The 18,244-nt window shown below is 44.5% G+C and overlaps 2 protein-coding genes across 7 annotated transcripts in view; both read left to right on the forward strand.

The window, feature by feature from the left end:
- The window catches only part of CHEK2 (checkpoint kinase 2), a 38,662-nt gene extending 24,754 nt beyond the window's left edge, over window positions 1-13,908 (forward strand). For all 6 annotated transcript variants that reach the window (XM_031692628.2, XM_006213549.4, XM_072953481.1 and 3 more), the window contains 7 exons: window positions 1,515-1,614; window positions 2,998-3,084; window positions 3,836-3,999; window positions 4,222-4,337; window positions 5,363-5,448; window positions 9,545-9,625; window positions 10,416-13,908. In XM_031692628.2, coding sequence (XP_031548488.1) covers window positions 1,515-1,614; window positions 2,998-3,084; window positions 3,836-3,999; window positions 4,222-4,337; window positions 5,363-5,448; window positions 9,545-9,625; window positions 10,416-10,505 — 724 coding nt within the window. In that variant the 3' untranslated portion in view covers window positions 10,506-13,908. The remainder of the gene's footprint in view (window positions 1-1,514; window positions 1,615-2,997; window positions 3,085-3,835; window positions 4,000-4,221; window positions 4,338-5,362; window positions 5,449-9,544; window positions 9,626-10,415) is intronic.
- A 1,158-nt stretch (window positions 13,909-15,066) lies between these two features.
- The window catches only part of TTC28 (tetratricopeptide repeat domain 28), a 480,591-nt gene continuing 477,413 nt past the window's right edge, over window positions 15,067-18,244 (forward strand). Inside the window, exon 1 of the mRNA XM_072953148.1 lies at window positions 15,067-15,252. Coding sequence (XP_072809249.1) covers window positions 15,151-15,252 — 102 coding nt within the window. The 5' untranslated portion in view covers window positions 15,067-15,150. The remainder of the gene's footprint in view (window positions 15,253-18,244) is intronic.

Here is an 18,244-nt window from a genome sequence, read left to right on the forward strand (position 1 = left end):
ACCCTCAACTCATGTATGTGGTGGGGGCCCACAAAGTGTGTGTGGAGGGTTCATATCAATTCTAAAATCCCCCAGGGTTTCCAAAGGCAGGTGATTCAGAGGTTCCAGAGGCCTGGGTTTGACTCCTACTCTGCTGGCGACTGACTGCCCATGGGTTAGTTCAGTTCACCTCTCTGAGCCTCATATTTCTAGTATTAAGTAGGGGAGATAATAATACCCCCATGCACAGAGTGATAAGGATTTTATGCTGTGAGGGGTGTAAAGCCCCCAGCAAAGCGCCTGGCAAACTAGGTGCTCAACCCCAGGTGCCTCTCGTTACTCTGAAATAATCGGTCTGGGTAACCCTTGCTGCTCAGAATCACAGTACGCATGCATGGTGACAACGGAATATCTTTTGGGTGCTGGTTTACTTGCAGGTTTATTGGGTGTGTTTAAAAGAATTTCCTGTCTCATCCCTGAAAGAGGCCTGTCTTGTTGTCTGTTCCTGCATAAAGATGCAGTGTTTCTGGGAACGGCTGTCATGGCAGAGAGGCAAGGCTTTGGTCCTGAGGGGCAAACAGTAGGTATACTGGTGGACCATTAAGATTATAAACAGCAGCCCCAGTCGTAGCACTAGGGGAGCCTCGACGATCCTTGTAGTGCTTAACAGAATATCTGTTGCTATTAAATAGGAGATTTGGATCTAGTTAAAACAGTTATCTGATTGGATCTAGTTAAAACAGTTAAATAATAGTAGGAATAATAATAATAATACTACGATATTATATCTGATTGGATCTAGTTAAAAGTTTAATAATAATACAATAACAGTAACTGATTAAGCACTTAATATGAGCCAAGTACTATTCAAAGTGCTTTACATGGATTGACTCATTTAACCTTCATAACAGTCATCCTGGGTACTTGCAAGTTACTGGTGAGTTACTGTTATTAGCTCCACTTGACAGAAATGGGAACTGAATTGCAGAGGGATTGAATAATCTTGCCAAGCCTCTCCGCTGTGCCAGGTACTTTACCTACATCAACTATATCTTAAGTTTTACAACAGACATCAAGGTAGGTGGGATTTTATCCCCATTTTTTTGAAGAGGTAGAAACAAGCTCAGGGAGGTTGCATAGCTTGTCCAAAGTCCCACAGCTGGGAGCTGGTGGAGCTGGGGTTTAGACCCTGGTTATTGGAGTGTAGACTTCTGCTTTCTCCTCTCCATCAGTCTCAGAACCAGTGGGGTGCACAATAAAAATGCAGACTCCTGGGCCCAGCCTCCGATCTACTGAGTCCGATATTTGAAAGCTCCTGAAGTGTCTCCAGTGCCCACCCCACTCTCCCTCCTTGGTTACTGGCAGGGATGTCTTATTGTGGACGGACTTATTACCTCATTGCCTTTACAAATGAGAGTCAAGAGTGAATAAACACTTTGCTTGTCTTAATGAGTTTGTTTTGTTTGTGTTACTATCTTCCATCCAAGTGAGTTTCCCTCCAGGAATGAACCCCCTGCTTTGGCTTTGTGTTTCAGGATGGAAGGAGGAGAGCTGTTTGACAGGGTGGTGGGGAATAAACGCCTGAAAGAAGCTACGTGCAAACTCTATTTTTACCAGATGCTCCTGGCTGTCCAGGTAAGAGATGCCCTCGGTTCTTTGGACAACCTACTTTCTTTCAGGTGAATTATTCTCCCAAGTCAAACAGAAAACCAGGGACCAGAGAGCAGAGTCTGTGTATGGGTTGTTCTGTTTTTGGCAAAAACATCCCACCTCTTTGACTCAGATGAGAAAGCTCTTGCTGTGAAACTTAGGAGAGTTAAAAAAAAAATTGGAAGTTAAAGAAATAAACACACATGGTCCACATGGCCTCTCTGTAGCTTGGAGGTATTTCTGGAGGGGCATTGATTTCTACTTCTACCTGATCCTTGAAGAAATCCACCTTATCTCTCAGGGCGGGAGCGGGGCAGGTAGGAGGGTAAGGTTGGCAGGTCCCCCGGGGCCCAGTGTTTAGTGTTTCCTCCACTTGCACCATCCTGTTAACTGCATGTGTGCTGCCTTCTCTTCAATATTTGGGGCAAGTGTCGTCTGCTTAGGAGAACATCACCCTTTCTCAACCCATCTTTGGCTGTGGTGAGTCCCTGCCCAGGTTTCTTACCTTGAAAACCTACTCTGTGCAAGAAGTGCGGTGATTGGGAACAGCTCTTGCAGGGAGTGAGGACTGAGGAAGATGTTCCTGGGGCTGGTCTACTGGTGCCCACCCTGGGGGCTTCACCAGGTTCCTTTCCTAGAGGAAGTGTTTTGGAGGTTTTTTGCTTTAGGCCAGAGGGACATCCAGGGAAAGCTGAAGCCCATAAACACCTAAAGAGGACTTTACTCTCTTAATGGTTTATTCCCTCTTGTACTACACCAAGAATATTAACATGAGTTGAGTGCAGATTAGTGGAGTGGCAATTTTTTTTTCCCTAGAGAAATATGACTTACTATACAGAAATGAACACATAAACATCAATGTTCTATTTCAGCTGTTGAGTTTTCAAAGACTAATCTGTGCATCAAGGATTATGTTAACTCCAGGTGTTCAAATAGATAAGTTACATATATGTACTTTACGGAGTCCCTTTAAAAAGTATTCTCAGGATTAAATAACCAAATATACTACTTTGGTGGAAGTTTTATAGGTTACTTTAATATGGTCTCAAAATATTTTACATCTGCCACTTACATTTTTTGTTATTGAAATTTATACCTTTTATTTCTGTGAATGTAAAGGGATATTTATTATCTTGAAGAGTGACATTAACTGTCATAAATTGCTTTTTTCACTTTTCTACTTTTCAAAAATTTTCTTGAAAACAAATTTATAAATACTAATCCATTTACCCAGTAGTTTCCTCTGATTTGGGAAATAGGGTTGTGAGTCATACAGCTGATACTTTCATCTGGCTGTAAGATGTGTGTATGTCTCCACTCACATACCTACTCCATAAATCTAAGGGCCGCGCCTCCATTTCTATGTAGTACCTTCACGAAAATGGCATTATTCATCGGGACCTAAAGCCAGAGAATGTTCTACTCTCGTCTCAGAAAGAGGACTGTCTTATAAAGGTAAGAAATATATATTCTGTATCTGGCCACTCTAGTAGATTTCTGTTCAGAAACTTTTAAAATTCATCAGGTAAAAAGTGAGAGCATAGAAAGGTAGAGAATTTGACCTTTCCACTCTTACCAGTTCTTTAACTATCTGGTGGTATTGCTCCAAACCAGATACTAATGAGCATTTATTGAGCTCCACTGAGTACAATCCACTGCTCTTCAGAAGCAGGAAGAAGTCTACATGGGAGAAACTTCCTCAGTCTTCCTCTAAGACAGTACTTTCCAAGCCTGGTTTCATTTTAGGATCCACTGTTGATTTTAAAAAAGCAAAACCAAAACCAAATGACACCAAGGCTACACCTCAGAGTCTCTGAAGGTGGCACCCAGGTGTGAGTGTTTTTTCAGGTATTACAGTGTGACTCAAAGAAATTGGGATCTAAGAAGAACCAGGAATAACTAATTGGAATTCTAAAGTGTCTGATAAGGGTTATAAGCCTTTTGTAAGGTTACAGAGAACACATGTAAGTTGGGAGAAAACCTGGACCTTGAAGTTCCTTGGCTCAGGAATTTTCATTTAAAAATTAAATAACTTGCAGAGTTTAGAATTTCTTTACAAAGACATGAATTTGTAGATTCCAGATTAACAGTAGCTTGTGAACCATAGGTTAGGAACTGTTCCAACCTGCATGTCTTTTGGGACTGGTACACTATGTTACTCTTTACGACATCATTTAAAACGATTTCCTTTTGTTCTTAATTTTAGATTACTGATTTTGGGCAGTCTAAGATTTTGGGGGAGACCTCTCTCATGAGAACCTTATGTGGTACCCCCACCTACCTGGCTCCTGAGGTTCTTAATTCCTTTGGGACTGCTGGATATAACCATGCTGTGGACTGCTGGAGTTTAGGAGTTATTCTTTTCATTTGGTAAGAAAATTTTTCATTGTTTCAGATTCTGGTTGCAAGTAATTAGGTGAAATCAGAAACATGTCCAGGTGGAGAGTTTGTGTTTAATTTAAGTCACTTTTTTGACCATTGATTTAAAGCAACACCTAATTTTTCATTATGCTGAAAAATAAATCTGTATATCCGAACATCACTGAGAATTCCACTTAATTTCTTTCCCTTTCTTTGTCTACCAACATTAAGCCTTAGTGGGTATCCACCTTTCTCTGAACATAAGACTCAAGTGTCACTGAAGGATCAGATCACCAGTGGAAAATACAACTTCATTCCTGAAGTCTGGGCGGAGGTTTCAGAGAAGGGTATGGATACAAAAGGGTTAAGAATTTGTGGTTTGTTAAACTGTGTGTGTGCCATGGTGGGAGTTTCTTTACAAATCTCTGATATTTTCTCCTGTCAGTTCTGTTCTTATTTTCTGTTGTTAGTTTGCACCATTTGAGAGGCAAAGGAAGTTATTAGGAATGTGGGCTGATGGGCTGATGTACGTAGGCTTTTGTCCTGGGTCTCCTCCTTATAGTTCTGTGGCTTTAGGCAAGTTACTTAACCTCTCTGGGTCTCCATTTCCTTTATTTGTAAAAGAGGGTACAATAAACCCCTGCCTTGAGGGCTTTTTGTGAGGGTTAAGTGTAACATACTCCTTGTATCTATGTAAGTGTGCAAATAAGGACACCTTTTTAGTTACAAGGTCTCCTTGGGATAAATAAGCATCATCAGAGCTAAATGTAGTTACTTTGTGTTTTAGAATTTAAGAGGGTACCTTTGTAATCCTGAAAAGAAAAAGTAGAAAACTGAAACTAAATGTCAAACAGTGTAACATAGGTGATTGTGTTAAGTGTCAGAGTGTCTAAGAAATAATATTGTTGTAATATACAAGCCAGCCTCCACTTGTTGCTTTGTTTTTGCCAAGCCTGCAATTCCAAGGAGCCTCTCCCTGGCTGAGGAACTTTCACTATCACTCCGCGGGGCTTGGGAGAGAGTTGGCCGAACATCCTGAGTGTTTTAGAACTAGGGGGAAGTTCAACTTTAATTAGTTTGAACTGGAGTCCAGCAACAAGAGCAGGAACAGAGAGCTTAGAGATTGTGATGTCCGAGCAAGGAGTGATGGGGAGCCTGGCGGCCACTCCTGGTGTTCTAGAGCACTCGGACAAATGAAGAGGGTGGTAGGGGGTGGGATTGGGGGGCCCTGCCTGTTGTGCCTGCTGCTTCACAATGACCTCTGCCTCTCCTCTTTCTGGATGTTGGCTTGTGGTTCTGGCACACTTTAATTTCATTGATTTTAATGTCTTCATCCTTCTCACGGTGATGCCAAATTATCTTACTGCTTTAGCTCTGGACCTCGTCAAGAAGTTGTTGGTTGTGGATCCGAAGGTGCGTTTCACGACAGAAGAAGCTTTAAGACACCCGTGGCTTCAGGTGTGTGTGGGGCAGTGCCTGCCAGCCTAAGGTACCTCGGCGGCCCTGAGCTGTGCCTGAGAGATGGGGAAGAGGATGGAAACATAACATTTGCTTTGTAGGGTCTGTTTAATTAAATTAAAGATTGAGCTTTGGGGGTGTGTGTGTGTGTGTGGGTGTGAGTGTGGGTGTGTCTTTGTGTGTGTTTGTGTGCAACCTTTACAACCTGACTTAACATTCTTGGATGGACAAGCTCATTTTATGGCCTGTCTTGGTTCCACTTGTCTTTCTTGAGTCTGCAGTTCAGCCGTGTTCCTTTGAGACCTTGTTCTAGCTCCAAACGTCCACCACCAGCTGTGTCCTTCTTGTCCCTCACACTCCTACCCAAGACAGGCAGGATGGGCTGTGTTCCAGCTATCTTCAACCTCAGATCAGGGAATTGGGGGTAGAGGAGGAGAGCACCCCAAGTGATGGGGCACAAGGAGTCCTAATTCTTGTTCACTGTGAGTAACCTGCGCCTCTCATGTCTGAATTGCTTCTGTGTCTCTGCTGGGGGCTGTGGCTGCCATTAGATTATGCGCTGACCTCATTCAAGCTGCCAGAGTTGGAAGTCCTTTGTGGCTTTGCTGGGCTAGTCTTTGATTTTAGGTTCACTGCAGCCTTGGGCAGGTTTTCTGATGGAAGCCAGGTCTTCTATTAAGTGAGGTTCCTTTCAGCACAACATAATTCCCCTTTCCATTAACTTTGATTTTGTCTCTGTTTCCTGTGGGGATGGTGGACTTAACCAGGTATCTTGAGTTGGAGGCCCAAATGCTCTGGGAATTTCTAGTCCAGGAACAACTTGGGCCATCCAGTCTCAGCACTGTGCTTCTGGGACTCTGGGAAGACTGTCATTCTTTCTCTGTTCCAACCCTCCACACCTCACAGTTCTGCTCAGGTCAGCTCAGGCTGAGAACAATAAATCCTTAAAAGAAAAAAAAAAAAGGGTAGATATATGTGTTTGGGATGTTGCCCTGGAAACAGCAGTCTCCCCAGAAAAGATCTGTCAGGTGATTTAGCACTTAATAGACCACACAGATTTGAAACTGCAGGACCCCGGAGAAAAGGAATTTGGAAACAAAGGGTGCCTTTGCATGTGGGGACTTAATTTTGATGAAAAGGAAAAACATGCCTCTTGGCTCTTTTCATGAGCCTTAATAGGCAAACTCTTGGGGGCCAGATATGGAGGTAGAGGAGCTGTGTTAGTCTTGAGAGAAAAACAGAGCTTGCTAGTTAGGGCCTGGGAACGGGATTTACATCTGCCCGAAATGTACAAACAAGCATAGCCTATTTTTCTTGTACTTTTTGTCTCAAAACTATTGTTAACAACCAAGGAAAAGGTGACTTTTAACCCTGCCATGAGGTCTCACCTGAATACTCCTCTGCCCACATCTTATTTTTGCAGCAAAAGGTAGAGTGAACATTCAGTGAGGACAGGGATGCAGATGCCCACAGAAGTCATTGGCTAGTGGTAGCTTACGTTTTATTTTGGGAAAATTCAGTGCTTTTGAAGAGACCAAATGGCTTTGTGAGCCTAGCACTGGACTGAGTATTTGGAATGTGAGTTCTGATCTCTGTTTTGTCACTGACAGCATCCAATCTGGGGAGCAAACTTTATATCCATCTTTGGCCTCTTGTTCATTTCCTGAAATAGAGGATTCCTTCTGGCTTAACTTGGAGGTATATTATAGCGTAATACTTTTTAATAGATTGTAGACATCTCCAGGGAAGAGTATTTACAGATATACATTCTACCTGTGGTATGTAATGAGCTCTTTTTTTCATATTATTGCTTATTGATGACTTTAAAAAAATCATTATTATTATTTTTTAATGGAGGTACTGGCGATTGAACCCAGGACCTCTTGCATGCTAAGCATGCACTCTACCCCTGCGCCACCCCCGCCTCCCTACTGATGACTTGTGGTCAGTTCTGTTTGGCTGCATGGTTTCCTTTCTTCATGAGTTCATTCATTCTTTCAGAGGACAGTGAAGGAGCTCATGTGTCAAGCACTGTTAGGCACTGTGGATACACAGTCGGGGTGGAGGGGCCAACCCTGACAACAGAGCAGTGGGATACCTGTAGTAATAGGGGCAGGTACAGAATATGGGGGATCCCCGGGATGAGATGGAGCCACTGCCTTATGGGGGGGGGTGCCCAAAGGTTCACATGGTATGAAGAGCATCCAAAGGCTGAGTGGCTTGGGGCCGACATGGCTGTATCAGTTTGCTAAGGCTGCTATAACAGTTTATCACAGACTGGGTGGCTCAAACAACAGAAATTTATTTTCTCGCAGTTCTAGGGGCTGGAAATCCAGTTTCAAGGTGCAGGCATGTTTGGTTTCCCCAGAGGTCTCTTTCCTTGCATTGCAGGTGGCTGCCTTCTTTCTGGGTCCTCACTTGGTTTTTTCTCTGTATGCTCACATCCCTGGTGTCTTTTTCTCTTTTTATGAGGACACCGGCCATAATGGATTAGGGCCCTATCCTAACAGCCTCATTTTAACTTAATTACCTGTTTAAAAAGGCCCTGTCTCCAAATACTGGGGTTTGGGCTGCAACATACAAATGCGGGCGGGGGGAGGTCCACAATTCAGACATAACTCACGCAGTTCAGTCATAACAACCCCAATTCAGTTGCCGTAACAACGGGGATAGCATTTTCAACATTGATGGAGACTCTTTGGTATGGAGGCCCCTGTTCTTATTACAATGCCTGGCATCTAAGGGTCTTCACGAAATATTTGTTCACTAAGTGAATGAGGAAGGTGGGTGAGGTGGTTGGGCAGGAAGGCCTGGAGGGCATTCCTGGGGGAGGCTGTGAGCCAGTGGCATTGCCTGAGGAGTGAGATCCAAGGGGAGAGAGTGGAGTGGAATCCAGATGAACTTGGCGCTTCCATAATGAGTAGTGGGGAGCAACACTGAGTGATGCAGTAAATGGCATGAGGAAAGCAGGTGTTTCTAGCTACTAGATCTAGAACAGGTGAATTAATCGTTGAGCACTGTAGTTTTTCTACATCTATGAAATTGCTGAATGTTGAAGGCCTTCACTCCTATGTCCTTTCACCCCATCCTCCGTGGTGTACTTCGCATAACTGGAGGAGTGGAGTGGGGGTTGGGTGGGAAAGTGCAAGGGGATTTGCTCTGGGTCTGTATTCTGCACATGCTACTTGGGAGTGGGTGTGCTGGCCACAAAGCCCACAACTCTCATCATGGATGTTTCACCTTAATGAAGGTGGGAGAGGTTCACCAGATCACCTCTCGAGGCTCCCAGATGCAGAACTTTGAGCCCAGCAGAAGTGAATAGCCATGGAGGTGGGAGTTATCCTCATACACATCTGGACAGGAGTTCTTTGTGTTATCCTTCTCCCAACCCCCATTACCACCTCCCGCCCAAGAATCACCTGTAATGCTATGGCCTGTTCACTTGTCTTTTTTTTTTTTTTTTTCCCCTTAATGGAGGCACTGGGGATTGAACCTAGGACCTCATGCATGCTGAGCATGCACTCTACCACTGAGCTATAACCCTACCCCTACCCCCTTTTCTTACCTTTCTCATTAGCTCTGAGATATTGTGGTCCTTCTGGCAACTTGTACAGTGCTTGCTGAGTGAAATTTCCTAGGGTGCAAGGTTGCTTTGTTAGAGTGGCCCAAGTAGCTGGCCTCACTGTTGGCAGGGGAAGGGGAGACACCTGGAAAGGTCTGGGGAGCAGCATGGAGTCAGCCCCAGCCTCTGGCCCCCCTGATTGCCATCTCTTAGGATCTGGGTGGGATGCTGGTTCTGAAAGTCTTTGACTGCTAAGGTCTGTGGTTCTGTCTGACCCACTGAGAGCTGTTAGGCATATGGGTTTGGTTCAGCCATTGGTGACTGAGCGTGGACTGCTGATTAGACTGTTCTGGAAAGGCAGAGATTGGAAACACGTGGTCTTCGCCCTTCTGGAGCTTCAGTGAGGGCAGCTTCTGTGTGGACAGCCTGGACGTTTTAGCCCACTTCCCTGTTTCTGGGGGCATCCTATCCCTGCTTTTCAGGAGCTTTCTTCCCCTCAGACACAGCCTACTTACGTTTTTCATTTCTTCACAGGATGAGGACATGAAGAGAAAATTTAAGAATTTGCTTTTTGAAGAAGATAAGTCAACAGCTCTGCCCCAGGTCCCAGCCCAGGTATCCTGCATGATGGTCATTAACTGTAGGCTAAGTTTAAAGAGCCAATGAGTGGAGGACGAGTTTGAATAATCTCTTTAGCAGCAGTTGCTTAACAATTTTTGTAAGAAATAACCTAATAGATACTTTGTTTCACCTTGATCTGCTCCAGTACCTTTAGAAGATTCACTAATGAAAGAGCACAGCTAGGGTTTGTCATTCAAGAAGTTTCCTGCAAGGCAAAGATTAGAAGACTGAATTAGGGGCAGAAGACTGAATTTGTTGAAAATTTTTACATTTGGGGGAGTGGTAGCTAATTTATTGATTATAAGTTTATCCCTCTAAAGTTCTTTGTGTCAGTTAATATCTGTTCATTCCTATCCTGCCTTCTTTTAGTAACACGCCTCTTCCTACTGCTCCCTTGAAATTTTATAAGTGGGAAAACAAAGACATGAAAAAGATTGTCTTCCCACAAAAGAGCAAGACTTGAGTGAAAGGTATTGTGGTCCCTTTAAATTTCATAATTTAAGAGAAGACAACCAAGAGAAAGCTGGTTATGCTGCAGGCTTTCAGTATACATCACTGAGTGGTCGGAAGCCACAATGGAGAGAAATGTCAGTTCAATCAGTGTGTCTGAGTCTGGAGGGGTGAGGTAGTGATTCAGATTCAATGAGGACAACCAGTAGTTTTCAGTCCTCGAAGTTTCCCATGAAATGCTTCAAATTTCCTGGAAGCACATTGGGAAACTTTGACCATTGGAAAGAAGCCAAAGGTTTTCTTTGAACACTTCTCCCTTTTCTTTTACTTCTAGTCATCCACAAGTCGAAAGCGGCTCCACGAAGGGGAAGCAGGGGACGCCGACACCACAAAGCGCCTGGCTGTGTGTGCGGCTGTCTCGTGAATACTGGTTGGCCACGGAAGAAATGTGCCTTCTTGAACCGTGCTGTCATTTTGTTTAAATCTGCTGTATATATTTTGTATTTTCATGATGGGAACAATTGCTTTTTCACAATCATTGATACAGAATTCAGAACCTAATGGAACCTGGGCTTCATGCTTCTGCCTGTAGGTCAGCCCTTACATACCTTCAGTGTGTATGTCTTTGAAGTTGTTATATGCCTTTTGTCTGGTGCTCCACCTTGGCTGTAACCAGGCAGCTTGGTGAGCTGTGTACAGATTCTAAAGGCCACTCAGAAAGTTGCAGGGAAAAGGGCACAGTGAGTCGCAGTGGGGTTTGTAGAGACTGGCTGCCTCCCTCCTCACTAGATGGTAGGTACCTTGGTGCATATACCACGGGCCAGCTTTAGAGTCACATTCTCACTCTCATAGTCCCTGAAACCAAAGGGCCAGATGAGGTGCAAAATTTTAAAACTTCTTGATTTTAGCAAGAGGACCAGGCACATTGACTATGTTATACATAATACCCAGCTGAGCCAAACACTTCAATATTTCTGCAACAAATATCCACAGGAAAAGGACAAGGAAAACTTTAAGTAACCTCTTGTCCCCTCAGGTCAGTCTTTTCTGTCACATGAGTTATAGAGGACGCTACAGTTTCAGAGCTGTTCAGATTTTGGAAATGCAGATAAGGCATGTGAACATGTCATGTTGACCCAATGATGACTGAGGATGCCCTGTGTAAAGCCCTTTCCTAGGTTGGTCTTGTCTAGTCCTCAGTGATTCTATGTGCAAGGTCCTCTGATCACCCTCAGGTTATAGGTGAGGAGCCCAGGCTGAAGGAGTAAAATGACTTATCCATTGTCACCCAGCTAAGAAGTGGCAGAGCTGGGACCTAAACCAGGGCTTTCTGACTCAAATTCATGTTCCTCATCTCCTTAGTCCCATATTCAGTCAGACTCATGGATGTTGACTCACATTGACAAAATTCACATGAGACTGATGTCTAAATCTTGAGTGCCAGTTTGTTCAATCAGGGTAAGTGGGTACAACCCCATGTGGAAGTTGGGAACAAAGGAACAAAGGCACATTCAAATTACTTCATGGAAAGGGGGATTTGTTTCAACATTACAGATAGCTGAGGATGGGAGTCATCAGGAGTCTAGGCAGATCCAATAGCTGTCTCGTCTTTTTCTGACCCACTGATTTTGCTTCTCTTGTAACTTTGGCTGGTTGACGTGAAGCCACATTGTAGCTTGCTGACCATGCCATGAGTTGAGTGCTTTGGTTCAGATGCCACTAGTGAGCAGCCAGGGTAGGGTGGGGGCACACAGCTGATGCCCCAGGCACTGAGGGTGGTGGTTGGCAACTTCCATTAGAAGGGTGTGCAAGCGAGCATTCTGAGGCTTGGCTGGTCTGCTGAGGGCTAGATGGGGAGTTAGGTGGTTTGCATACTTAAAGGAATGAGGCTGAGATTGCCAAGTTAAATGGGTTTTAGCTCATTTGAATATTTAATGTGAAGGCTGTGGTTTCTTAGGGCATTTTTCCCTCTTGGGGCAGAGTCAGCCAGCCCTTCTCTGTTTCCCAAGTACTTCGTATCAGCTCCCTCTGATTATACCTACTGTGGTAGGGTGAATAATGGTCTCCAAACATGTTCCCAGCTTTATTCCCAGAATTTATGAATATGTTCCTTTACATGGCAAAAGGGACTTTGCAGGTGTAATTAAGTGAAGAATCATGAGATAGGAAGATTATCCCATTTTATCTAGGTGGCCCAATGTCATCACAATGTTTCTTTTAAGAGGCACAGGAAGAGTCAGAGTCAGAAGAGATGGAGTGGTGTTCTTTGAAAACAGTGGAAGGGGCCACAAGCCAAGGAATACAGGCAGCCACTGGAAGCTGACAAAAAGCAAGGCCCCTCAGAGCTCTCTGCAGGAACCAGTCCTTTACGTTACACCTTGACTTTAGCCAAATGAAACTAATCTGATTTCTGACCTGCAGAACTGTAAGAGAATAAATATGTGATGTTTTAAGCCACCCAATTTGTGGTAATTTGTTTCAGCAGCCATAGGAAACCAATATACTCACCAATGGTAGGTGGTCATCAGCTGCCGATTTAGGGCCACCCAGCATCCCTTCCTCTTCCTAATCTCACAGTCCAACTTCCTTTTGGGGGAATTCTTTCCCTATCACATGAAGTCATAGGGGGAGGGGGAGATGATAAATCTCAGTGTCTGCCTGCCCCCCACTGTAGAAGCTGGAGGGGTTCCCTAGTCTCATTCCTTGTTAGAGCTCTTTCCCCTGACTACCCAGCTGCAGTTGGGCAGAGGACTTTTATTAAACATGAGCAAATGATGCTAGGATGGCAGTGTTAGTGGTAGACACAATATTGTGCTAATCTGGGCTCTCTGTACTTCCTGACTTTGGCTTTGGACAAATTACTTCAAATTGCTAAGCTTTTATTTCCTTAGCTGTTAAATGGGCTCAATAAGAGTACTGAATTAATATGGTGTTTATAAGAATTCAAGAGTGGAAATTTCATTTAAAGTGCCTGGTAAGGAAGGGATCCATCAATGTTGGCTTCCATCATTAAAGGTGGGAGGGTCACATAAGTATCCAGAGGGAGCCATAGAAAGTTCTTTAGCAGGGAAGTAACATTATCTGTTCAGCTTTTTGGGGGCATATAAGATGGGTGGTTAATTGAGATGCCTTTGATAAAACAGATTTGGGGGATGCCAGGCCTGGGTGGGTGGTGGGAGCAGAGGTAGAGGGGCATTACACAGTGACTGAATTAATTGCCATTCCCTTTGGAAGAACGGATGTGTTGCTCTATAGTGGACCTGCTGTGCCTAGATGTTGGTGTAGTGGACGGCTCTTATCTGTATCAATCCTGAACCTGATGCCTCTTGTGGTAATTATAGCCCTATTTTTCTGGGAGAGGCATCCCTTCTTTCACTTGCCCTTACCCCACGTCCTTCTGGTGGGGGCTGACCCTGTTCTCTTACTAGAAGGACTCCTTTTAGCCAGATCTGGCCAATCTTGTTGTAATTGGCTCAGGCAGATGAATGTGACCCAAATGGGTGCAATGAAAGTCAACTTGAGACTGGCTGGAATTACTGGGATTCAGCTCCTGCTTTTCTAGTCAGATATGACCTAGGAGATGCCCAAGACACTTTGTGGAGAGAAATGCATGAGTGAAGGCATCACAGAGGGATGCAGAGCTGAGAGACTGTATAAAGACTGAGGTTATTTGGAGCACCTGGATCCAGCTATGCCTGAAGTGAGATACTGCCCCTGGACTTTATTCCCTTTATTGTTTTACTCCAGGTGTTTCCCACCTTCTCCCCTTCTCCAATCACTTGTTTCTGGAAAAGGCCAGACTAATAAATTCAAACATTTACAAACTCCGAGAGACTCTTGGACACTTTTTTTTTAAGTAGGGAAAACATTCTCTACTGTTGTTTTTGTGCCAAGTTTTGGGTTTTTAGAGAGGTTTGGGGCAGAGAATGGAAAGCAAAGATTTGGGAAGTAACAGTCCCTCCAGCCCCAGGGTTGAGTGAACCCCCTCCCAGCTAATTATGCCACAGGATTTGGGAGCAGAGCCCCTGTCATTAAACTTTTTAAGAGTCTTGGAAGGATAGAGCTGGAATTATACCAGTGAAGCTTGGAGAGCTTGGTGTGTACTAGGCATTGTGCTCAGAGACATGTGCCTCATCTCCTGAAAGCTCACCTTAACCCTGTGAGGTATTACTGCCACTCCCCCCATGTAGATTTAGAAATCAAGGCTGGCTCTGTCCTGTTCAAGGTTTCCCAGTGTGCAAGAGGTGGAGGGAGACTTGAACCGAAATTTACCTTTTCAAGAGCCCTTGGTTTTTAACGATAAAACAAAATCACCTAAGAGGTCTTATCACCTGATTACCACTTTGTAAGTACAAGGAGCAGGAGTTGACACTTCATCTGGATTATTTCGCGTCTTCCCAACATGGCTTGTTGGTCGAACCTTCCTAAGAAGGAACAGGCTCCTGGAGACCTGACATTAATCAGGCAAATGTTGGCGGACATGTGGGACTCGAACTCGGTTTCCCCACTGAGTCTGGCTTTCCCAGGGACGTGGACATTCACCGTGCCACTTAGGCTCGTGCACGTGCTTGCACACCTCCGCGACTAGGATCTCTTCCCCTCAGAGGCGTCTTTCCCCCCGCACTTCTTAGGGGTAACTTCGTCCTGGCCCAGACTATCGCCCCAAGCCCAAGTAGGTAAAGCAAGAAGGGCAGCGCCGGGTAGGGGCCGCGGGGCCTGGCCGGGAGTCGTCCGTAGTGCGGCAGGAGGCAGCGACCAGCCCAGAACGGCGAGCGCTCGGGCCGGGCCGGACGGGTGCGGAGGGGGTGGGCGCGACGCCGGGAACAGCGGCGGGCTCCGGAGGGCGCGAGGCGGGGCGCGCGGGGAGGGGTCGGCGAGTGCGCGCTTGCGCGGTCGGAGGGACCCGCGGAGGCGCGCAGGGAGCGTGCGCGGCGCGTGCGCGGCGGGGGGGTGGTGTGGGTTGCCGCGGCGGCGCGCAGCACGGCGGGAACATGGCGCGCGGGGCCGGCGCGCGCGCCTAGCTGGCGGGACCGTTAGCTCGAGGCAGACGCAGCCCGGGCCCCGCGGGGATGGAGCAGTCGCCGCCGCCGGCGCCCGAGCCCACCCCAGGGCCGACCCCGTCACGGAGCCGCAGGCGGCGTGAGTCTGAGTCGCCGCCGGCGCCGGCGCCGGTGAGTGCGTGAGGGGCGCGGGCCGGGAGACTTTCTTTGTGAAACTCCGTCGGTGCGAGCCGGGCCGGGCCGGGCCTCGGCGTCTGACGAGCACCCTGAGGCGGAACCCGTCCCGCTGTCCGCGTTCGAGCCGTGCCTCGCGCCGCTCGGCGGCGGGACCCAGTCTGCCGCCTGCCCGCCTCAGTTTCCGCGCGAGTGTGTGCGCGCGTGCCTGGGGCGTGGGGGGTATACAGTCGGCGCCTAATGTGCGCGGTGCCTCCTCTTCGCCTCAGCCCACGGGAGAGGTAGACGGCTGTCACTGGGCGACAGGTGTCGGCCCAGCCCCCGGAGGCTCAGGTGCGCAGACAGCCCCAGGTAGAAAGAATCTGAGGAGTGAGCTGTCCGTCCTCGGAAGGAAGCAAATCTGTGGATGTCTCAGCACAGTGATTTTGGAATGCTTTACACCCACCTCAGTTTCGTGGTGTGTTAGGGGTGTCTGTCAGTCAGGGTGAAGGATGCTGAGCGAAATGGACTTTGGAGGTGTGGCTCCCGCTGGATGAAATGGGTTGTTCCTGAGCACTGGACTCCCCCAAACAGCCAGGGTGTAGAAATAATCTGGAGCGCTTGGGGAAAATACAGGCGTCACAACTCACCCTGGGCCCACGGACTCAGACTCTCCGAGGTAGAGGAGCAGATTTTGACTTTTTAACAAGCTCATCATTTATTATGATCAGACCAATTTGACAAACACTATTTTAGCCTAAGCTTCCTGCGAGCAGGAACTTGGTCTGCTTGTAGCTCACCGTGGCATCTTGGTACCAGGTGCAGTGCTTGGCACGTGGTAGATGGTCAGTAAATATTTATAGGAAGACCAAATAACCTAGGGAGTTTCCAAAATAGGAGTTCTGCAGGTATTTTCAGGAGCTTTTTGATATTAATATCTGTCAGATTTACTGTACAGTGTGATTTTTCTCAGGTCCCAACTTAATTGTTGTGACTTTATAAATGCCATGTTTTCAGTATGTTGTAGGCAAAAGCAGGCTATACATTGCTTAGTATAAACCATCAACTATGTGTATCCTGGCTAGGTTAAAATTAATTCTAAAACAAAATTCTGAATTTAAAAAAATGCATGTTTCTTTCTCTTCGTCATTTGGGAACACAAGGTTTATAGAATTTTATTTCTTTGAGGCAGGTAAATATTTACATTTTCATCAAAGCATATCTGAATTACTGTTTACTCAGAAAAGTTGGCAATTTGCTTAAACCTCTGAGAATTTGTAATCTTTATGTGATATTTTGAAACTGAGATTTATGTTTAGTTCAGAGTTGGTGCTAAAGTAGAATTGTTTGAAAGTTAATTATTTCAGGGACACTTTTTTTTCATGTTTTAATAATTTCAATAGTTGAGTTAGTTTCAGTAGTTTTTGTTGTTCATGGACAAAATATGAATGTATAAGGAGATAAGATTTTGGAAGTTGAGGCTGCATCTAAAGAAAAATGGAAAAATTAGATGCTCTTTTTTCTTTTGTTCCTTCTTGTTTTATTCTTGTAGTTTATAGGATGCCTTTTAAAAAATTCCTTCTTTCAGTTGAGCTTTAATTGACAGATAATGTATTAGTTTCAGGTGTGCAACATAATGATTTGATATATTGCAAAACAATCACCAGAGTAAGTTTAGTTAACATCCATCTCCATACGTAGTTACAATTTTTTTTTAAAGATCTCCAGCAACTGTCAAATATACAATACAGTATTATTAACTATAGTCACCATGACTTTTTCTACTACATATCTTTGGGAAAAAAACAACTTTGTTGAGATATAATTGATCTTACAAAATATAGCCTTTGTCACTGGCTTCTTTGACTTAACACAGTGTTTTTTAGGTTCATCCATGTTATACCTGTATCAGTATTTTATTCCTTTTTATGGCCAAGTAATATTTAATTGAACAGATATACCACATTTTATCTTTTAATGTATTGATAGTTATGGATTTCCCCCCACCCTCCAACTTTTTGGTTGTAATGAACAGTCCTACTATGAACATTTGTGTATAAGTTTTAGTGTGGACATTATGTGTTTATTCCTCCTAGGCATATCCCAATTTCTGGGTTATATGGTAACTATTATATCCTTTTGAGGAGTTGAAAAAACTGTTTCCTAAAGCACTACATTATTCTGCATTCCCACCAGCAGTTTATGAGAGTTTTACAATCATGCCAGTACTTGTCTGTCTTTTTAACTTTAGCCATCTAAGTAGGTGTTAAATGGTATCTTACTGCAATTTTGTTTTACATTTCCTTCATGACTAATGAAACTGGGCATTTTTTTTTGTCCCTGTTGACCATTTCTGTATCTTTGGACAAATATCTATTTAAAGGCTTTGTCCATTTTGGGGGTCCAATTTTTAATTGGTTATTTGTCTTACTGAATTGTAGGAGTTCTTTAAATATTCTGGATACTAAGTCAGATATATGATCTGCAAATATTTTCTCCCATTCTGTAGACTGTCTTCACTTTTTTGATAGTGTCCTTTGTTGAAAAAAAAGTTTTAATTGTGATGAAGTCCAGTTATCTATTTTTCTTTTGCTCATGCTCTTGGTGTCATATCTCAGAATCCATCGCCAAATCCAAGGTTGTAAAGGTTTACCCCTATGTTTTCTTCTGAGAGTTCTATGTTTTTAATCTTTATATTTAGGTTGTTAATCCATTTTGAGGTAATTTTTGTGTATTGTGTAAGGCAGTGGTCCAAATTTATTCTTTGGCATGTGGTGATCCAGTTGTCCCCGCACTATATATTGAAAAGACTGTTCTTATCCCATAGAATGTTCTTTGCACCCTTATTGAAAATCAACTGACTATATGTTAGTTTTAATTTCTGGACTCTCAGTTTTATTCTACTGTCTATCCTTATGCCAGTACTATACTATTTGGTTACAGTAGCTTTGTAATAGATTTTGAAATTAAGTGTAAGTCCTATAACTTTATTCTTCTTTTTCAAGACTGT

This window comes from Vicugna pacos, chromosome 32, assembly GCF_048564905.1.
Source record: "Vicugna pacos chromosome 32, VicPac4, whole genome shotgun sequence".
NCBI classification, from domain to species: domain Eukaryota; kingdom Metazoa; phylum Chordata; class Mammalia; order Artiodactyla; family Camelidae; genus Vicugna; species Vicugna pacos.